This window comes from Salvelinus fontinalis, chromosome 3, assembly GCF_029448725.1.
Source record: "Salvelinus fontinalis isolate EN_2023a chromosome 3, ASM2944872v1, whole genome shotgun sequence".
NCBI classification, from domain to species: domain Eukaryota; kingdom Metazoa; phylum Chordata; class Actinopteri; order Salmoniformes; family Salmonidae; genus Salvelinus; species Salvelinus fontinalis.
In genome coordinates, this window is record NC_074667.1 from 31,381,731 (window position 1) to 31,405,117 (window position 23,387).

The following is a 23,387-nucleotide window of genomic DNA, read 5'->3' on the forward strand; positions in this document are numbered from 1 at the left end:
GGTCGCAGTTGTAAATGAGAACTTGTTCTCAACTAGCCTACCTGGTTAAATAAAGGTGAAATAAAAAAATATAAAAAATAAATGTATCCCTGATTATTACTAGATAATTAATTCATATGGACATACTTTTTTCAGAGTTGTCCACATTCGATGCCTCGTCCCAGTTGGATCATGCTTAGTAATTGGCCATGCCAGAGGTGTTGACTCTAAACTGCGTGAGGCCTCTATCACACCACTGACATCAGTGCCCCACTCAATGACATACGATTCTGAGCATGAAACGAAAAGCAGCAGAAAAAAAAGATGAGAGAGAGGTAAAAAGGGAGGAAGAGGAGGAGTGAAGAAGAGTCAATGGGGTTCGGGCTAGGAGTCAAACTTAACATGCCCTATCACCAGGTTGTCCTCATTAGTGAACCAGGAACCAGAGCCGTCTGCTTTCAAGCCAAACCTACAGAGACCATTAGCCGGGATGAAAGCCTAGCGCTTTACACTACTTTAAAGCCATTTTAGCCTCTGCCAGCTAAGCAAGACTAATATTGAGTCTTTTCAGATAGCCTGCTGCCATAGTTAATTGCAAGTAATTTGGGACGTGGGATACCAGCCCACGGCTAGCCGCCAGTATGGAATCGTACAGTACAGCCGTAGCAGTTTATTAGCTAGCTGGCCGGCACGCACATTCTTTTGCATTCATCTGTGGCAGGTTGTGCTATAATTCCCTTCTTGAGGCAGACGTCTTTTTCTTTCAAGGTGTTGCGTCAGTGCCTCCTCTGTCCTTTTAGATATGTCTGCCTGGCTACCATTACTCATATTCTAATAATAAAATAAATTTAAAAAATCCTATTTTTAAACTGTTCCTCTCTATTTCTCCCAGGAAGAGACCTCCTCTAGGTTCCTCTATCAGAGGTCCTGTGTCCCCCCCAGCCCTGGTACTCCTGGTGTTCCCCCCAGCTCCACCCCTGGTATCCCCGGATCATCAGGCCTAGATGAGGACACTCCGCCCAGAGCACGGCCTGGGTCCAGTGGGTTCAATGGGTCCAGTGGTGCGGACCGAACATTTACCATAGAGCGAACCCTAACCCACACAGACCCTGCAGGGTGTAAAACCAGGCTGGCTCCCCACACTGACTCCCAAGCATACAGGAGAACATTAGAGGTGCCTGGGGTGGTCCCAACCCGCTGCCGGTCACCCTGTCAGAGTACCAGGCAGGGGCAGAGACACAACAGTCTGGGCCAGTCTGGACCTGGGGGAAGAGGAGGGGGAGCGAGCCAGACTCCGGACAGGAGCAGCAGCAGGACATCACTGAGCAGGAGATCTCTACGAGAGATCATCCCCCGAGGAGACGCCACATTAGACAAGGTTAGGGACTGTCTGTCTGCAGCCAGGCATTTAGTATTCACAATCACATCCTTATTATCGCACTGTCTTCGTCAGAAGCTCTTACCCGCCCTGTGGGACAGAACAGAAACACATGATTTACCAAGAGAGAGAAAGTTCTGCTGTTAACGCCGCCATCTTCTATTTCCTCCTATACTTCTCATGTTATAATTAAGTGAGCAGCTGTCAAGTGACCATCAGTCCTTACTGTCTCTTGCCACTCTGGGATGGCCCTGGGTGGAAGGGAGGCCCTGGGTGGGATGAGAGGGAGGGAGCCCCTAGGAGAGAAGGATGAGGGGGGAGCGAGAAAGAGGGAGGGAGAACCTGTCTGAGAGTCTAATTGAGCAGCCAGCCACATGCCTGATGCCACAATCCGGCAGGGATTTACAGTTGTCAAAGCACATCAGATGTGCCACCGTGTGATTCCTCCCCAAGACAACAGACTGATGCCTCATCAGTAACTTCAAGTTATAGCCTAGTAGTCACATATGCAGGACATGGATGTATCACATTCAAGTTATAGTCTAGTAGTCACATATACAGGACATGGATGTATCACATTCAAGTTATAGTCTAGTAGTCACATATACAGGACATGGATGTATCACATTCAAGTTATAGTCTAGTAGTCACATATGCAGGACATGGATGTATCACATATAGTCTAGTAGTCGCATATACAGGACATGGATGTATCACATATAGTCTAGTAGTCACATATACAGGACATGGATGTATCACATATAGTCTAGTAGTCACATATACAGGACATGGATGTATCACATATAGTCTAGTAGTCACATATACAGGACATGGATGTATCACATATAGTCTAGTAGTCACATATACAGGACATGGATGTATCACATATAGTCTAGTAGTCACATATACAGGACATGGATGTATCACATATAGTCTAGTAGTCACATATACAGGACATGGATGTATCACATATAGTCTAGTAGTCACATATGCAGGACATGGATGTATCACATATAGTCTAGTAGTCACATATACAGGACATGGATGTATCACATATAGTCTAGTAGTCACATATACAGGACATGGATGTATCACATATAGTCTAGTAGTCACATATACAGGACATGGATGTATCACATATAGTCTAGTAGTCACATATACAGGACATGGATGTATCACATATAGTCTAGTAGTCACATATACAGGACATGGATGTATCACATATAGTCTAGTAGTCACATATACAGGACATGGATGTATCACATATAGTCTAGTAGTCACATATACAGGACATGGATGTATCACATTCAAGTCATAGTCTAGTAGTCACATATGCAGGACATGGATGTATCACATTCAAGTCATAGTCTAGTAGTCACATATGCAGGACATGGATGTATCACATTCAAGTTATAGTCTAGTAGTCACATATGCAGGACATGGATGTATCACATTCAAGTTATAGTCTAGTAGTCACATATACAGGCTATATAGTACTTTATTTAATCTAGAGTTCTCTGTGATTGTTTTTCTTCAGTGGTCTGTGTTTACAGTAGTATACTGTATCGTAGTTTTATCAATAGAAAAGCACTGCAATTTCCTGGATTTTCCCCCTCTGAAAACATGTAGTTACAAGTCTGCCTGTTGAATTGTCCCAGGCCAGCTTAAAAGAAATCTCTGTTTTGATACAGATAGATACAGTGAGTTTGTCTGTGCCCCTTGTTGATCCTCATTCTCCCACAGACATATCGCCAAAGCTTAATAATAGATAGAAAACAGGGAATCAGTGGCGTGGGTGGAGGGATACACAAAGAGCGAGGGAGTGAGAGGAAAAGAGGGAGCAGAGTGCATTTTGAACGAGAGATGTAGAATTATCACTGGGAACTGTAGGAGAGAACAGTCATTCCCCTTGACCTCTCACAACAGAAGAGAGCCCACTGTTTAATTAAAGATGGGGAATGTGTCCCAAATGGCACCCTATTCCCTGTAACATGCAATTCTTTTAACCAGGCTGTGGGCAAAAGTAGTGCACTATATAGGGAATATGGTGCCGTTTGGGACACAGACGGGAAAGTCTGAGAAGTCTGAAGAGAGTTTTCAGGAAAGAGGAAAGGTCCCTTTTGACAAAGAGTGGATGTGACAGTCATGTGGCTGCCTGCTTTGTGCCAGTCTTTCTTCTATGGTCGGGGTTGACTCCTCTCCGATGCTCAAGTGGTTGCAGTCAGGATGGGCTTAGATAGAAGAGAGTGAGGAAGAGAAGAGAGAGAGAGAGAAGCTTAGATAGAAGAAGAGTGAGTGAGGAAATGTAGAGAGAAGCTTGTTAAAGGGCTTGGCATCGTGCTGTTCAGCTTCTGATGGCATGATGACACGCCGTGTCGCACCCGCCCGCCTGCCTGCCTGTCTCTCCGCTCATTCCTCGCTTCCCCTCATCTCCTCTGCTCACATTAAAGTGTGTGATGTACAGAGCAGAGCAGAGCAGTGATCTAAGAGCAGGTTTGTCAGTCATGCTGTGCTGAGGAGAAGGATTCTGCGATTTAAAATAGAGAGGGTGAGAGAGAGGGTGAAGAGAGGTGGGGGGCTAGCTGTCACACCTTGAGGTGCCCGGGGCCCACTCCCTTCCAGCCTCTCCTCCTAAGAGGAACCAGGGGATCCATGATCAGAGCACAGTATTTTGTATTTTTTTAAATATTTTTTAGGGATCCTCATTAGCTCTAGCTGACACAGCAGCTACTCTTCCTGAGGTCCACAAAAGACAGAGGAGTGGAGGGATCCCAAGCCCACAAAGGAGGCCTGCTGCCTGGGTCGCTGATGAGGCTCAGACACCCCCCTCAACCCTCACCTCATTGTAGTGGAACACAGCCCAGTAAGCTGCAGTCTGACAACCACTGACACACCCTGCTCCATGTCCCCAGCAGGTAGCAAGTGAAGGCTGTTGAGCTGTCCTCTCATCAAGTCAAATCAAATTGGATTTGCCACATGCGCCAAATACAACAGGGGTAGACCTTACTTACAAGCCCTTAACCAACAATGCAGTTCAAGGAATAGAGTTATTAGTATTTACTAAATAAACTAAAGTGAAAAAATCTAATCAAAAAGTAACACAATAAAATGACATAACAATAACAAGGCTATGGTTAGAGCATTGGGCCAGTAACTGAAAGGTTGCTGGATCGAATCCCAGAGCTGACATGGTACAAATCTGTTGTTCTGCCCCTGAGCAAGGCAATTAACCCACTGTTCCCCGGGCGCCGAAGACGTGGATGTTGATTAAGGCAGCCCTCCGCACCTCTCTGATTCAGAGGGGTTGGGTTAAATGCGGAAGACACATTTCAGTTGAATGCATTCAGTTGTACAACTGACTAGGTATCCCCCTTTCCCTATATACAGGGGGTACCAGTACTGAGTCAGTGTGGTAGCCACTGAGCTAGCCTATGGTACAGTAGAGTCAGGGTCCTGATTGAAATGTTGTCAGAGAGAGAGAGAGAGAAGACAGAGATGATTGTTGCAGTTCCCACTGGCCTGTGAGGCTCTCTTTCACGCCAGCAGCCATTGATCCTCTCTCAACCTCCAGGGTTGCCCCAGTCCTTCCTTTCGGACAAAGCCAGTTACCACAGAGCTCCAAGCCTCCAACTGAATTGATAGCTGGACGAGTTACTGTACACACACACACACACACCAGTCATGCCAGCCAAGCCACAGGCCAGTGGGTGATATCCAAGCCTGGTCTGGGCCCTGGATGGGAACACTGAGACATGCTGTTTAAAACACACTGATTTCTTATCTTTGTTACACTTACACAGGGGTTGGTTGGGCTCAGGTCATTGACCTGTTTCTTCTTATTGGACGGATCGAACAGAACTTGCTATTTGTGGATGTGATGAAAAAGGATGATTGAGATTCTAGGAATTTGGGGCATGTGCTTGGTACACACCATGGTCAAACCACAAAGCCCATTAAAAAAATCTGTCAAATTCCTTTACTGTAATATCTGGAATGCAGTGTGTAATCCATCTTGATTTTGTTTGTTGTCGATTTGAAGGTGGGAGAGGGGAGGGCGGAGAGAAGGCATGAGCCTGTTGGGTCCAGTAGCTGTGATTTGCGTCTGTTGGACAGCCTGCGTATGCAGGAGGAGGAGGAGGAGCTAAATATGCTGGCCAGTCTACGGCGGGAACAGGAGGAAGAAGAGGAGGGGGGAGGAGCAACAGGTCTCAGTGCCTCTCAGATCCACCAATGTAACGTCAGCATCAGCACCAGCAGTGATGAGACATCCACCTGGACACACATACCTATGGTGAGTCATGTACTCCAAAGATGGGGGATAGATGAAGATGTCTTACTCAGGACGTTTGCCATTGACGTAGGGGGTTGGTGTTGCTCATTTCATACTCACATACTGTAATTTGCAGAAGCAATGAAGTGGGCCCAGATATCTATTATGCCTTCCCTTGTCCTTAAGCCCTTATTTACAGGCAGCTCTCCTGAGTGATACATCAAGGTGCAAATGGGGCTTATTCAAACAAGCTCTCTCTCTCTCTCTCTCTCTCTCTCTCTCTCTCTCTCTCTCTCTCTCTCTCTCTCTCTCTCTCTCTCTCTCTCTCTCTCTTTCTCTTTCTCTTTCTCTCTTTCTCTCTCTCTCTTTCTCTCTCTCTTTCTCTCTCTCTTTCTCTCTCTCTTTCTCTCTCTCTCTTTCTCTCTCTCTCTCTCTCTCTCTTTCTCTCTCTTTCTCTCTCTCTCTCTCTCTCTCTCTCTCTCTCTCTCTCTCTCTCCCAGGCTAGCTGCTCACCTTTGTTGTGGAAAACTCGATCCAAAGATCAGGCAGAGACTAATTGTATTATATAATAGTGAATATTCTCATCAAGAAGCTGCAGGGGAGATCCACCTCTGGTTTCACAGGGAATAACTCAAAGAATAAATGTCCCTTATATAGTGGGAGGTGATAATACAATCATGTTGTTTACACAACAGTTATTTCTATCCAGCAACAGTTCCGGAACACAATGGCCTTGTGTTAGGGCGCAGACATACCAGGAGTCTATGAAAAGCAGAACACAGAACAATAGCATAACCCTTGAGAAGTTACATCAGCTCACCCCAATTCTGCCATAACAGCTTGATGTGCTGTAATCATATAGCTGCTTTTTCGACTGTAACATCAGTGTCACGCTAGGGTATACACCGTGATGTTATACTAGAGAAACGGTGTTTCCGTAGCTAGGGCTGACCGTGAGGACCTGTGGAGAGTAAAATCAACAAACTCTACATAATCAAAACAGTTGCTTTATAAGGAGGTGTTGAATTTCACAATTAGCCAGTGTTATGTAATTGCCAGCTGAAAAGTACCAGTGGCCTGGTTTTGGCCCCAAGTGAGAGCAGGTCCGCCGGAGCCATGGCCCAGTGAGACACGGGTGCCGGCCCGCGTAGATGGAAACAGAAAAGTCAGAGCCTTTTGGGTAAAACACTGGGGTAAATCCTGTATGGAAATGTGCCATTATAGAGTCATGAGATAAATACTGAGAACCTTTGCACTCTGTAGTAACATATGTAGCCACAGCGCCCCCATCAGGCAGCTGTGGGAGGTGCACTGAAGCTTTTTTGTTATTACGCAGATTGTGATTTCACATAATATTGTATGAGATAGTTAGAAAAGATAGCAACATGCTAAATGTGTGTGGCGGGTATCTTTTTATGTTATTAGTCTCTGGTGACTGACAGCCTTTAAATTAAAATGTTAGCGGCCAGCCTGCATGCGAGACTTTCTTCTGGGTGCCGAGATTAGAATCTGAATGATTATAGCATCGCTGGTAGATTATGACGTTCTCTTTTCCTCATTCATTGTGTTCTGTTGTTCTCAGCCGGCCAAACAGGGCCATCACTACCAGAAGGAAATGAACCCACTCTTACACTCCAATCCAAGGTGAGCATACCTCAAATCTTGTCCCCAAAATAAACAACACATAAACAATGTTTTGTCTTTTAAAAAGGGGGCAGAGGTTTTTTTAAATTATTATTATTTTTATTTCACCTTTATTTAACCAGGTAAGCTAGATGAGGACAAGTTCTCATTTACAACTGCGACATGGCCAAGAATAAAGCAAAGCAGTTCGACACATACAACAACACAGAGTTACACATGGAATAAACAAACATACAGTCGATAATACAGTAGAAAAAAGTCTATATACAGTGTGCAAATGAGGTAAGATAAGGGAGGTAAGGCAATAAATAGGCCATGGTGGCGAAGTAATTACAATATACCAATTAAACACTGGAGTGATTGATGTGCAGAAGGTGAATGTGCAAGTAGAGATACTGGGGTGCAAAGGAGCAAGATTAATTAATAAATACAGTATGGGGATGGGGTAGTTGGATGGGCTATTTACAGATGGGCTATGTACAGGTGCAGTGATCTGTGAGCTGCTCTGACAGCTGGTGCTTAAAGCTAGTGAGGGAGATATGAGTCTTCAGCTTCAGTGATTTTTGCAGTTCGTTCCAGTCATTGGTAGCAGAGAAGTGGAAGGAAAGGCGGCCAAATGAGGATTTGGCTTTGTGGGTGACTAGTGAGATATAACTGCTGGAGCGCGTGCTACGGATGGGTGCTGCTATGGTGACCAGTGAGCTGAGATAAAGCGGGGCTTTACCTAGCAGAGACTTGTAGATGACCTGGAGCCAGTGGGTTTGGCGATGAGTATGAAGCGAGGGCCAGCCAACAAGAACGTACAGGTCGCAATGGTGGGTAGTATATAGGGCTTTGGTGACAAAACGGATGGCACTGTGATAGACTGCATCCAATTTGTTGAGTAGAGTGTTGGAGGCTATTTTGTAAATGACATCGCCGAAGTCGAGGATCGGTAGGATGGTCAGTTTTACGAGGGTATGTTTGGCAGCATGAGTGAAGGATGCTTTGTTGTGAAATAGGAAGCCGATTCTATATTTAATTTTGGATTGGAGATGCTTAATGTGAGTCTGGAAGGAGAGTTTACAGTCTAACCAGACACCTAGGTATTTGTAGTTGTCCACATATTCTAAGTCAGAACCGTCCAGAGTAGTGATGCTGGACGGGCGGGCAGGTGCGGGCTTCGATCGGTTGAAGAACATGCATTTACTTTTACTTGCCTTTAAGAGCAGTTGGAGGCAACGGAAGGAGAGTTGTATGGCATTGAAGCTCGTCTGGAGGTTAGTTATCACAGTGTCCAAAGAAGGGCCAGAAGTATACAGAATGGTGTCGTCTGCGTAGAGGTGGATCAGAGAATCACCAGCAGCAAGAGCAACATCATTGATGTATACAGAGAAGAGAGTTGACCCGAGAATTGAACCCTGTGGCACCCCTATAGAGACTGCCAGAGGTCCAGGCAACAGGCCCTACGATTTGACACACTGAACTCAGAGAAGTAGTTGGTGAACCAGGCGAGGCAGTCATTTGAGAAACAAAGGCCGTTTTTGTCTGCTGCTACAAATGTGGTGATTGACAGAGTCGAAAGCCTTGGCCAGGTCGATGAATACGGCTGCGCAGTAATGTCTGTTATCGATGGCGGTTAAGATATCATTTAGGATCTTGAGCGTGGCTGATGTGCACCTGTGACCAGCTCGGAAACCAGATTGCATAGGGGAGAAGGTACGGTGGGATTCGAAATTGTCGGTAATCTGTTTGTTAACTTGGCTTTTAAAGACCTTAGAAAGGCAGGGTAGGATAGATATAGGTCTGTAACAGTTTGGGTCTAGAGTGTCTCCCCCTTTGAAGAGGAGGATGACCGCGGCAGCTTTTCAAGATTTGGGAATCTCAGATGATACGAAAGAGAGGTTGAACAGGCTAGTAATAGGGGTTGCAACAATTTCGGCAGATCATTTTAGAACGAGAGGGTCCAGATTGTCTAGCCCGGATGATTTGTAGGGGTCCAGATTATGCAGTTCTTTCAGAACATCAGCTATCTGGATTTGGGTGAAGGAGAAATGGGGGAGGCTTGGGCGAGTTGGTGTGGGGGGGTGCCGGGCAGTTGACCGGTGTAGGGTTAGCCAGGTGGAAAGCATGGCCAGCCATAGAAAAGTGCTTATTGAAATTCTCAATTATAGTGGATTTATCGGTGGTGACAGTGTTTCCTAGCCTCAGTGCAGTGGGCAGCTGGGAGGAGGTGCTGTTATTCTCCCTGGACTTTACAGTGTCCCAGAACTTTTTTGAGTTTGTCCTACAGGATGCAAATTTCTGTTTCAAAAAGCTAGCCTTAGCTTTCTTAACTGCCTGTGTATATTGGTTCCTAACTTCCCTGAAAGTTGCATATCACGGGGGCTATTTGATGCTAATTCAGTACACCACAGGATGTTTTTGTGCTTGTCAAGGGCAGTCAGGTCTGGAGTGAACTAAGGGCTGTATCTGTTCTGTGTTCCACATTTTTTTGAATGAAGCATGCTTATTTAAGATGGTGAGGAAGGCACTTTGAAAGAATAACCAGGCATCCTCTACTGATGGAATGAGGTCAATATCATTCCAGGATACCCCAGCCAGGTCGATTAGAAAGGCCTGCTCGCTGAAGTGTTTTATGGAGTCGTTTAGACCCATTACGGATGCATGCAATGAGGCAGTGATCGCTGAGATCTTGGTTGAAAACAGCAGAGGTGTATTTGGAGGGCAAGTTGGTTAGGATGATATCTATGAGGGTGCCGTGTTTACGGATTTGGGGTTGTACCTGGTAGGTTCATTGACAATTTGTGTGAGATTCAGGGCATCTTGCTTAGATTGTAGGATGGCCCGGGGTTTTAAGCATGTCCCAGTTTAGGTCACCTAGCAGCACGAGCTCTGAAGATAGATGGTGGGCAATCAATTCACATATGGTGTCCAGGGCACAGCTGGGGGCAGAGGGTGGTCTATAGCAAGCGGCAATGGTGAGAGACTTGTTTATGGAAAGGTGGATTTTTAAAAGTAGAAGCTCGAATTGTTTGGGTACAGACCTGGATAGTAAGACAGAACTCTGCAGGCTATCTCAGCAGTAGATTGCAACTCCGCCCCCTTTGGCAGTTCTATCTTGGCGGAAAATGTTATAGTTAGGGATGGAAAATTCTGGATTTTTGGTGGCCTTCCTAAACCAGGATTCAGACACGGCTAAGACATCCGGGTTGGCAGAGTGTGCTAAAGCAGTGAATAAAACAAACTTAGGGAGGAGGCTTCTAATGTTAACATGCATGAAACCAAGGCTTTTACGGTTACAGAAGTCAACAAATGAGAGCACCTGGGGAATAGGAGTGGAGCTAGGCACTGCAGGTCCTGGATTAACCTCTACATCACCAGAGGAACAGAGGAGACGTAGGAAAAGGGTACGGCTAAAGGCTAATAGAACTGGTCGTCTAGTACGTTCGGGTCAGAGTAAAAGGAGCAGGTTTCTGGGCGCGATAGAATAGATTCAAGGCATAATGTACAGACAAAGGTATGGTAGGATGTGAGTACATTGGAGGTAAAACTAGGCATTGAGTAATGATGAGAGAGATATTGTCTCTAGAAACATTTAAACCAGGTGATGTCATCGCATATGTGGGAGGTGGAACTAAATGGTTGGTTAAGGCATATTGAGCAGGGCTAGAGGCTCTACAGCGAAATAAAACAATAATCACTAACCAGAACAGTAATGGACAAGGCATATTGACATTAGGGAGAGGCATTCGTAGCCGAGTGATCATAGGGATCCAGTCAGTAGTTGGGCTGGCTGGAGACACAGCGATTCAGACAGCTAGCAGGCCGGGGCTAGCAGATGGGCCTTAGAGGGACGTCACGACAGAGGAAAGTCTGTTTCCGCCTCGTTGTGTCGTTCCGTCGATAGACCAGTCGTGATGGATTAGTAGGGTTCCGTGTAGCATAGGGGTCCAATTGGCAAATGGATCTATTCAGCTAACAGTCCAATATGCTCTAGACAGCTAGCGGGCCGCAGCTAGCAGATGGGCATTCAGGGGACGTCGCGGCGTATGAGCCGGTTGAGTAACCCCCTCGAGCAGATTACGTTTTAGGTTGGGTGGAGGAGGTTTCGTCCTTTTTGAATTTCCTAACAATACGGGTCCTCCGCCAACTGTTTAAAGGTAGCCAATATGTTCAGCCTGTAAATTATGTAACCTCCCTTTCCATCAAATCTCTTCCGTAACGTTATCTATGATGGGAAATCAGGGAGGCAGTTAGCCTGGTGGTTAGAGCGTTGGGCCAGTAACCGAAAGGTTGCTGGATTGAATCGCCGAGCTGACAAGGTACAAATCTGTCGTTCTGCCCCTGACCAAGGCAGTTAACACACTGTTCCCCAGTAGGCCGTCATTGTAAATAAGAATTTGTTCTTAACTGACTTGCCTAGTTAAATAAAGAATAAATGAAATAATTCACTGATCCTGAAGTGAGAATGGATGGAGGGTGCATTCATTCTATCTGTCCATTCAGAATCAGTCAAGAGACCCAGGGCATGGAACCCTTCCTGACAAGTGTATGAAACCGTACACAAAATGTAAATATGAACACATACTAACAGATTCCCACCTGTAGCAGTGCGTCAGTGTCTCATTAGCCAAGGCTGTCCCGGATGATTAGCACAGAGTTAGTTAGTGTTTCCGTTGGCGCAAGGCCCAAACACACAGAGGTCTAATACACCAGTCACCTGGCTGTCATTACTTGGCTGTCATCACCTGGGCTTGGGTCTGGCTCACCTCACCTCATCTTACACGATGCCATTGCCATTACTCATTAGAGCTCTTCTTGTCATCCTCTCTGCTCGCCTCTCAATTAGATGCAGGGCTGTTGTCACTCATTAGCACACAACCCGCTCTCTCTCTCGCTCGCTCTGTCTTTATGTTTTCAATTTCTTTGTGGGTCTCTCTCTCCCTTTCTCCCGTTCTCTCTTTCTGTCTCTCTCTGAGGACACACATGCAGCGCCACCAACATGTTACAAAGGATGACAAAAGTGTTGCATCACCTGTCTCCAAGTTGAATTATGCATTGTTCCTGTTGGCTCAAACATGTCTGATTTATTGATGAAAGGCAGGGAAGGCTTCCTGGTGTATATATCTCTGTCTCCATGATGTATTAAGTGCTCCTTTGTGGTGTAAAACCACATGACTGTTGAATGAACCTGGCAACAAAATTGCAGTCATGTAGGCTAGTGTTTTTGAGGTTCAATTTTGTTTGTATTATACTTCTGTTTCATTTCACACAAGCTCCTAAACCTTCTGTCCTTGAGACTGTCTCTGTCTTTCAAATGTTCAGACTGAGTGCTTGTGTTTCTGCTTGACTGCGCCTTGAGGCAGATTTGAGTGCACTCTTAGAAAAAAAGGTGCTATCTAGAACCTAAAAGGGTCCCCCATAGAACCATTTTTTCTTAGAGTATACTCAAGTATAGGCTTATATTTTTTAAGTATAGGCTTGTGAACCGAACCCTATCCACTAGTGGCCTGTATTTACTACAGCAATACTACAAACACTAGATAGGTGATGACTGAATTTGTGTTACTGTATTCAAGTACAGCTGCAGTGGATCTGAGAGGTGTGTGATGTAGCATGCCAACCAGCTTTAATTATCTCTCTGTCAGTGGAAATCTTGTTTGTTCTTTCTCTTCTCCTCTCTTTTTTTCTTTCTTTATTTTGTATTCAGACAGACCCCCAAAAGGGTTTTGTGTTCTGAAAGCCCAAAAGTGAAATCTTCGGTCTTAAGTGTCCTGACTGGCACCACTGTCTGCAAGGCTCCACTGTCAGTTATCTGGAGTGGTACAGTTTGACAGTTGAAACACTGCTGCTGTTCCCTGCTATAGTTTTGGCAGTGCTTTTCTGACACATTTACCATGTTCCTCTGTGTGTGATATCTGTGCCTTCTGCCTCTGGCTGGTAAACAAGCGTTGCATCTCCTAAACACCCTGTCATGGAGATATGGAGATATTCTCACTGAACACAGAATCTGAGGCATTCTCACTGAACACAGAATCATCTTTTTACAAAGTCTATTTTCAACAGAGGTAGAAGTGCCAACATCCGTTTTATTTCTTCTCCAGCTCCAAGCACAGATGTATTGTAGGAGTATACCCAGCAAACCGGGAATATTGGCAGAACATTAGCTAAGATTACCATGAAGTTCTAGTTATGGTTTTTTCTAACATCAGGATGACAACATCTCAAAATCTTTCAAATAATGTTTTTGATTAAAAAAAATGAAGATGTTTAAAATTAAATGTTCTCCTAACACAAAAAAAATTCCCAGCAAATCAACGTTTTAAAGAACTCAGAAAGGCTGTTCTGTCAACATTCTTGCAACATCACATTCATTTTTTGTGAAATCTGATACTAATATTATCTGACTGTCAGCAACTGAACAGGTTTTTTGTTTGTTTTGGGTGTGTTTTGGGTGTGTTTTGGGAATCTATCTCTTGTCATATCCCCACAATGTTCTCACCTTAATACATTTTTTAGGAACTTTTAAAGAACAGACAAAATGTGTTCTGGGAACATTCTTGCAACGTCAGGCATATGTTTTATACAAACATTGTATAATCATCAGCACAACTGGACAGTTTTTGTGTTATGAGAACATTTGCCACCTAACGAATGTTCTGGGAACTTCTGCAGAACCAATGTTGGTTTGCTGGGTACACTATAGATCATGTTTTTGTTTTTTTACACTAACCGCAAGGTAAAATACTTACTAAAAGGGACCTTCATCTTCTGTCAGGTTAAAAAGGCTAATTTATTTCCTCCCATCCCCAGTTCACTATTATGCCATGAATATAATGACTTAACAATTCAATCTACAGTCTCTCGTCCAGTCCCACTTAACAATTTCCTCTCCCTGCAGATAAGTAGCTGCTGTCTGTAGCGTTGAGCTGCGTTGTCCTTGAAAATAGCTTCCATTAAATCTGCCTGTGCTTTGTGCCTCCCAGTGTGGAGTCAGAGGGAAGTGGGAGGGTGTAAATGGCTCTGGTAGGGGAAGGAAAGATTATTCGGAATATATTTGATTTTTGCTTCGGTCTGGAGAAGAAGTGATAATCTATTTCTAAGGGACACAATGGGGGAGGGTTACTATCTAGTCCTTGAAGTTGAAATTGAAAATCAAGTAGGATCTATATCTGACAGAAGTATAGAATGGCTGTATTTATGAGTGTGTAGATAGATGTATTTACAAAAAACTAACTCAGTGGAAGCATGTTGTTTTCCCAGTTTAGAGATTGAAATTCGAGAAGTCCATATTTTGCCCGAAATGTATTCCGCAGCCACACTGTTAGAATGGAGGAGAGCGCTACACATCTCAGTCAAGTGATGATATCATATCAACTTATAGTGACTGTTCATTTTGAATATCAAAGATCAGAGCTAACTGGTGGAAGAGAAGGGGAATCCAAGGCATAGAGGAAAGCAACTATTCCTCTCCAATGAAAAATACTTCTTAGCTGTTATCAAGTTCACAAATGTTCTAAAATCTGTGGACAGTTTACTTTCGGATGTGTTCAAACTATCAGTGACTTACTTGACTCATTCCTTTTAGCTCCTAGTTGAACAACTGGCCTCAAGCCATCATTAAGACAGGGTCTTTTTGAGATTGTCAACTAGGAATCAACTTCAACCATAAAGGTGCCATTCTGAAAGTCAGAGTTTAGGAGACAGGAGGCTAAAAGTAGTGGGAAGGAGATAGCCTTTGGTTCTGTTCTGTCTGTTGCATTGACCTCTGATATAAATGGGAGAGAGAGAGCCCTGCTGGTAGCAGTACGGTGACACACACAACACACACACAAATATACACACACGCTGATGCAGTCTGCAGTGCTCCTTCACCCCCATCTCTCGTGTGTAGGAGGAAGAGTATTGCTCCTCTCAGTACGTCTGTCCACCAGCAGTACAAGGTGTAATACTGTCCCTCTGACTACCACAAAGACTAGTGACACTCAATTTTAACAATTAAATCCATTTTAATCCCACTTTGAAACATGATCCCACTTTGAAAATAAATTAAACCTTCGAGAAGAAAATAAGTTAAATTCAAAACTTCATAAACCTCCCATGATGTTCTCTGAAGCAACTTTTACCCTGAGGCAAAGAAAGTACAAAAGAATTGAAGACGAGCTTAAAGTGGATACGTATCTGGATGGTGTCTAATGTAGTAATTTACTATACAATGATAATGCCTAGCCTATTTTTCTCCAGTTTCCACCTTACATCACCATATACTTACATTTAATTGTTTAATTTCTACAAACAGTAGTGCTGGAAGGGGAGAATGGAGCACAGGGAAGGCAGTATACGGGCCTCTTGCATATATACAGTATATGTGTTATATGTACAGTGCCTTCAGAAAGTATTCACACCCCTTGCCTTTTTCCACATTTTGTTGTGTTACAAAATTAGATTAATATGGATTTAATTGTAATTTTTTATCAAGGATCTACACAAAATGTATGGAGAATAAAACACTCTTGATTAGATATATTAGTATTCTACCCCGAGTCAATACATGTTAGAATCACCTTTGGCAGCGTTTACAGCTGTGAGTCTTTCTGGGTAAGTCTCTAAGAGCATTGTACACCTGGATTGCACAATATTTGCCCATCATTCTTTAAACAATTATTCAGGCTCTGTCAAGTTCGTTGTTCATCATTGCTGGACAGCCATTTTCAAGTCTTGCCATAGATTTTCATGCCGATTTAGGTGAAAACTGTAACTAAGCCACTCAGGAACATTCAATGTCGTCTTGGTAAGCAACTACAGTGTACAGTTGAAGTCGGAAGTTTACATACACTTAGGTTGGAGTCATTAAAACTATTTTTTCAACCACTCCACAATTTAAGAAACTATAGTTTTGGCAAGTCAGTTAGAACATCTACTTTATGCATAACACAAGTCATTTTTCCAACAATTGTTTACAGAAAGATTATTTCACTTATAATTCACTGTATCACAATTCCAGTGGGTCAGAAGTTTACATACACTAAGTTGACTGTGCCTTTAAACAGCTTGGGAAATTCCAGAAAATGATGGCATGGCTTTAGAAGCTTCTGATAGGCTAATTGACATCATTTGAGTCAATTGGAGGTGTCCCTGTGGATGTATTTCAAGGCCTAGATTCAAACTCAGTGCCTCTTTGCTTGACATCATGGGACAATCAAAAGAAATCACCCAATCAGACCTTAGAAAAACATTTGTAGACCTCCACAAGTCTGGTTCATCCTTGGGAGCAATTTCCAAACGCCTGAATGTACCACGATCATCTGTACAAACAATAGTACTGTCACGTCCTGACCTTAGTTCCTTTTTTATGTCTCTATTTTGGTTTGGTCAGGGCGTGAGTTGGGGTGGGCATTCTATGTTTTTCATTCTATGTTTTGTATTTCTATGTGTTTGGCCTGGTATGGTTCCCAATCAGAGGCAGCTGTCTATCGTTGTCTCTGATTGAGAACCATACTTAGGTATCCTTTTCCCACCTGGTGTTGGTGGGTAGTTGTTTCCTGTTTTGTGTTGTGTCACCTTTCAGGACTGTTTCGATTTTCGTTGTTTCACTTTTGTTATTTTATATTTAGTGTTCAGTTTTAATAAATTTAACATTGTGCATTTTGGTCCGATCTTTCCTATTCCTCGTCCGAAGAAGACGACGATCGTTACAAGTACGCAAGTATAAACACCATGGGACCACGCAGCTGTCATACCACTCAGGAAGTAGACGCGTTCTGTCTCCTAGAGATGAGCGTACTTTGGTGCGAAAAGTTCAATTCAATCCCAGAACGCGTCTTTTTGTGAAGATGCTGGAGGAAACAGGTACAAAAGTATCTATATCCACAGTAAAACGAGTCCTATATTGACATAACCTGAAAGGCCGCTCAGCAAGGATGAAGCCACTGTTCCAAAACCAGACTACGGTTTGCAACTGCACATGGTGACAAAGATTGTACTTTTTAGAGAATTGTCCTCTGGTCTGATTAAACAAAAACTATAACTGTTTGGCCATAATGACCATTTATGTTTGGAGGATAAAGGGGGAGGCTTGCAAGCCGAAGAACACCATCCCAACCGTGAAGCACGTGGTTGCAGCATCATGTTGTGGGGGTGCTTTGCTGCCGGAGGGACTGGTGCACTTCACAAAATAGATGGCATTATGAGGCAGGAAAATTATGTGGATACATTGAAGCAACATCTCAAGACATCAGTCAGGAAGTTAAAGCTTGGTCGCAAATGGGTCTTCCAAATGGACAATGACCCCAAGCATACTTCCAAAGTTGTGGCAACAATGTCAAGGTATTGGAGTGGCCATCACAAAGCCCTGACCTCAATTTATAGAAAATTTGTGGGCAGAACTGAAAAAGCGTGTGCGAGCAAGTTGGCCTACAAACCTGACTCAGTTACACCAGCTCTGTCAGGGGGAATGGGTCAAAATTCACACAACCTATTGTGGGAAGCTTGTGGAAGACTACCTGAAACATTTGACCCAAGTTAAACAATGTAAAGACAATGCTACCAAATACTTCTGAACTTCTGGGAAATTGATAAATAAATAAAAGCTGAAATAAATAATTTTCTCTACTATTATTCTGACATTTCACATTCTTAAAATTAACTGGTGATCCTAACTGACATAAGACAGGGAATTTTTAACTAGGATTAAATGTCAGGAATTGTGAAAAACTGAGTTTAAATGTATTTGGCTAAGGTGTATGTAAACTTCCGACTTCAACTGAATATTTGACCTTGTGTTTTAGGTAATAGTCCTGCTGAAAGGTGAATTTGTATCCCAGTGTCTGTTGGAAAGCAGACTGAACCAAGTTTTCCTCTAGGATTTTGCCTGTGCTTAGCTCTATTCCGTTTATTTTTATTCGCCTAAAAAAACTCCCTAGTCCTTGTTGATGACAAAAATACCCATAACATGATGTAACCACCACCATGCTTGAAAATATGAAGAGTGGTACTCAGTGATGTGTTGTGTTGGATTTGCCTTGTATTAAGGACAAAAATTTAATTTCTTTGCCAATTTTTCTTGCGGAGTTACTTTCGTGCCTTATTGTAAACCGGATGTATGTATGTGGTTGAATCTGTGCTTGAAATTCCCTACTCAACTGAGAGACCTTACAGTTGTATGTGTGGGGTACAGAAATGGGGTAATCATTTAAAAATCATGTTGAACACTATTATTGCACACAGAGTCCATGCAACTAATTATCTGACTTGTTAAGCAAATGTATTTAGGCTTACTATAACAAAGGTTTTGAATAATTATTGACTCAATACATTTTAGCTTTTCATTTTAGGGAACCACACATGCGGAGATCATCCGTTCACCTACTTTGCGTCTCAAAGACACGGCGGTTGGAACCAAAAATCTCAAATTTGGACTCAGATTTCCACCGGTCCAATGTCCATTGCTTGTGTTTCTTGGCCCAAGCAAGTCTCTTCTTATTATTGGTGTCCTTTAGTAGTGGTTTCTTTGCAGCAATTCGACCATGAAGGCCTGATTCACGCAGTCTCCTCTGAACAGTTGATGTTGAGATGTGTCTGTTACTTGAACTCTGTGAAGCATTTATTTGGGGTGCAATCTGAGGTGCAGTTAACTCTAATGAACAAACAAAAACAACAAAGGTAACTCTGGGTCTTCCTTTCCTGTGGCGGTCCTCATGAGAGCCAGTTTCATCATAGCACTTGATGGTTTTTGGGACTGCACTTGAAGAAAAGTTCATGAAATTTTACACATTGTCTGACCTTCATGTCTTAAAGTAATGACGGACTGTCGTTTCTCTTTGCTTATTTGAGCTGTTCATGCCATAATATGGACTTGGTCTTTTACCAAATAGGGCTATCTTCTATATACCACCCGTACCTTATTGGCTCAAACACATTAAGAAGGTAAGAAATTCCACAAATTAACTTTTAACAAGACACATCTTTTAATTAAAATGCATTCCAGGTGACTACCCCATGTGGTTGGTTGAGAGAATGACACGATTGTGCAAAGCTGTCATCAATGCAAAGGGTTGCTACTTTGAAGAATCTCAAATATAAAATATATTTTGATTTGTTTAACACTTTTTTTGGTTACTACATGATTCCATATGTGTTATTTCACCGTTTTGATGTCTTCACTATTATTCTACAATGTAGAAAATTGTACAAAAAAAAGAAAAGAAAAGAAAAGAAAAAAAAAAGCCTTTAATGAGTAAATGTGTCCAAACTTTTAACTGGTACTGAGGTGGACAGACACTTGTGTGAAATCACAGCATGTGTCTGTGTCTGACGAATGTTCCTCCAGCCAAGTTCTCGGTTGTTGAGACAGTTAGAACAGAACAGAGGAGATGGGCTGGGAGGCTCAAGGGCAGTGGACGGGGAGGTTAGTGGTGGCCCATGGTGGTCTAGTCTAAAGAACAAAAGAGATGGGAGGCTTTGGTGGGCCTCATGGAAAGATCATCAGGTGCGATCCATACAGTATTTTATTTATTTTATTTCACCTTTATTTAACCAGGTAGACTAGTTGAGAACAAGTTCTCCTTTACAACTGCGACCTGGCCAAGATAAAGCAAAGCAGTTCGACACATACAACACAGAGTTACACATGGAATAAACAAACATACAATCAATAATACAGTAGAAAAATCTATATACAGCATGTGCAAATTAGGTAGGATAAGGGAGGTAAGGCATCAAATAGGCCATAGTGGCGAAGTAATTACAATAAAGCAATTAAACACTGGAATGGTAGAATGTATTCTCCCCTCCCAAATCTCTTTGATTGGTGTTGGTAACAGGGATGGGAGTTTCCTGATTGATTAATACTGTCCTCCTTTTTTGACATTATCCGCTATTCACAAATTGTTAATTGACCTACACCGCAACTAATATTATGAATTTCCTAATTGTCTTTGTAGTCCTGATAGCATCTCTGTAGTGATGACTGTGTTCTGATGCCTATTGCCTCTAGGGAATGGATGGATGTCCTCAGCCCTCCCATTATTCCTCCTAGCCAAAAGAAAGGGAAGGGGTCAGAGGGCACAGGGGACCATCGGAGGGGACCCCCGACCAGAGGTACAGGCTTGGCTCAACACACACACGCACACACATGCACACACACACACACACACACACACACGTAAACCTATAGAATCCATATTGTTTTTTATTCTCAGAAACCTGTGTAATGGCACCACCGTCACATTCTGCTAATGGAAATGTTTCACAGGTGTCAGAAGTTAGGCAGGCTGAAATGTTAAGGCTCTCTTTAAAGAAGACACAGGGTGGAAACGAGGCAGAGCGAGGAGACCCATAAAACTAGGACCAATTAGGGCTATAGATCCCAGGAGGCTGCAGCTTTCTGTTCTCCCCGTGACTCCATAGGTCAGAGACAGTCTCGTTACAAGGCTGCGCTTCTAAAGACACGCCTGCCGGGGTTAATTGGCAAAACCTTTCCAATTTACAACATCATTTTAAACCTCTGACACATTGTGTCTCATAATTAGTTTTCATTATCATCCATTGGAGTTTCCAATTAGACACAATGTTTCTCCCAGAGCATTCCATTACCTTTTTAAGTAGTTAACTGCCCGTCAATTTAACAACTAAAATAATGGCGGTTAAAGCAAGGGGTTGGAAATTACATCACCTTTTTGTTTAACAGCTTTCAGAATGTGTCTGTGCGGTATTCTGAGGTATGAGGATCCTAAATGTGGCTGTGCTGATTGATGTGAAGAGAGTGTCTGAAATGGCAGAGGAGAAGTTAAGATTCACCTGGGTCCCAAGGTCAGCAGACCCTTACAGCCTCCCAGGAACCATTTAATTCCGCTAAATAGTTCTGTTCACAGGGTAGTAGGGGTACAGATTCATGGCTTACACAGCATGTGTCTGGTGTTGGCAGTCTCATCAGTCGTGCACTTACAGTTCATACAGGGTCTTGTTCAGTTCTCGACAAAAGGAATATTTCCTAAGACGAAATCAGAATGCTTGTTCAGTCCAAAGGAGGCTGGTAGGAGCTATAGGAGGATGGGCTCATTGTAATGGCTGGAATGGAATAAATGGAACAGTCGAACGTGGTTTCCATATGTTTGATGTGTTTGATATAGGGTTACTAAAAGAGGGTATATTATTGGAAACTTTCTAAGTTTACCAGTAAACTACCAGAATTTTGGTATATTTCAAGGATTTTATGTAATCTATCACAAGACATCTAGTGGCCCTTTTGGGTACTTCAAATTATCACAGGTGTCTGTAATAATCACGTGTAAAATATATGAAATAAGATGATTTTAAAATAAAAAATAGAATGACACAGTTGTAAAACATATTAAATATAAATCATCAACTTAGTGAACACCATTGGTGTTTAATATGAGGGCTTCAGCATGAAATATCCTTTATATTTTTTTTTAGACATTTTATTTATTTTACTATGTCAATATGTATTTGATGTCAATATTTTGGCGTCAAACTGGTGACAGTATTATATATTAATTTGTAAAAAGTTATTCAGGTATAAATTACCAAAGTTAGAATAGATTGCCATCGATTTTCTGTTAATTACAAAACTTTGGTAAATTCCAGGTAGCTTTACAACCCTAGTTTGATACCGTTGCATTTATTCCATTTCAGCCATTACAATGAGCCCGTTCTCCTATAGCTCCCCACACCAGCCTCCTCTGGTTCAGTTGTACTCTTCTATTTATATATGGGGGGTATTTATAATGTAGCAAGCTAAATGACCGAGTGGCGCAGCGGTCTAAGGCACTGCATCTCGGTGCTAGAGGCATCACTGCAGACTCTGGTTCGATCCCGGGCTGCATCACAACCGGCCATGATCGGGAGTCTCATAGGGCGGCGCACAATTGGCCCAGTGTCGTCCTGGTTAGGGGAGGCCGGGGTAGGCCATCATTTTAAATAAGAATGTGTTCTTAACTGACTTGCCTAGTTAAATAAAGGTTCAAATTTAAAAATGTAAACGCCACCTTTGCAATCTCATCAAAAGCTTTGGCACTTGTGAGAGAAAAAAATGACAAAGGAAATAAAAAGGGTTGGACCTCTTAATGTAACCGGTTAAGGTGTTGGAAATTGGAATAGTAGGGAGCCAGGTTGACTTCCCAGTCGGGCTATCCCCCCTTGTGTATGTGCATATTATGGTATGTCATAACTGCATGTTCCTCCTGTTTGTGTTTCAGGGGCTGATGGATCAGTGAATGGAGGAAATGAGGACGAGGAGGAGTACCTGAATCTGCTCTATGATCCCTCTCTTAACTGCTACTTTGATCCCCAGTCTGGGAAATACTATGAGCTGGTCTAATTCATCAAGCTTTTTGATGAGCAAAATGCAGGAAAAGAACAGAATGTTCATGTTCACTGCTGGAAAAATAGATTTTTTTTGTTTTACTTAATTACGCTTTTGTGAACTATTAATGAGCCTTAGAAAATATTTATACCATTCTGTTATCCTCGGGTTGCATTTAATATGGAATGGTGAGGATGCTCTTGTAATTAATTGTTTATACAGTGACTTTTTTAAGTGTTCTGTACTGTATAGTGTGTATGCAGTAGTGTGTGTGTCTTGTGTGTCCTCTACACATATTTGTGATTAAACTTATCCTTGGCTCAAATGTTTTTGTCCTTTGTTCAATTTAAGTGGTTAGACTTAGCCAGGGGCGGACTGGGAGAAGAATTTGGCCCTGGCATTGGATCCACACCAGCCCACGTCACTGTGTGCGCCGCCAACTCGCCGTATCTGTCTCAGCATCTTCTCTGCTGTCACTCTGTGCTTCTTCTTGTTCTCTGTTTGTCTGTCTGTGTCTGTCTTGCCTGTCTGCTTAAGCCTTATACGTTATAAAAGCCAAGCCAATGGATTAGGCTATATTGCAGATGAGTGCCTGTCAAATGTGTTCCCCTGAATCAACAGTAAGTGTTAATTACTATTACAGGGCATCAGACTAACATTGGTGGCACCGGCTCATGTTTTAGTTTGACCCAAATCATAAGCAATCATAAAGTAATTCATAGTGCTTTATTAATATTAAGAAGTATAATAAATACACTACTGAGGTAGGCCTATTCAAGAAATTAGTTGTTTCATCTAATATGTTCAAG

General features: G+C 42.8%; 1 protein-coding gene across 2 annotated transcripts in view; it reads left to right on the forward strand.

The window, feature by feature from the left end:
* The window catches only part of cfap20dc (CFAP20 domain containing), a 64,129-nt gene extending 41,237 nt beyond the window's left edge, over positions 1–22,892 (forward strand). For both annotated transcript variants that reach the window (XM_055912308.1, XM_055912309.1), the window contains 5 exons: positions 872–1,357; positions 5,397–5,648; positions 7,210–7,271; positions 20,248–20,351; positions 22,472–22,892. In XM_055912308.1, the coding sequence (XP_055768283.1) occupies positions 872–1,357; positions 5,397–5,648; positions 7,210–7,271; positions 20,248–20,351; positions 22,472–22,593 (1,026 nt within the window). In that variant the 3' untranslated portion in view covers positions 22,594–22,892. The remainder of the gene's footprint in view (positions 1–871; positions 1,358–5,396; positions 5,649–7,209; positions 7,272–20,247; positions 20,352–22,471) is intronic.
* Positions 22,893–23,387: the final 495 nt, after the last annotated feature.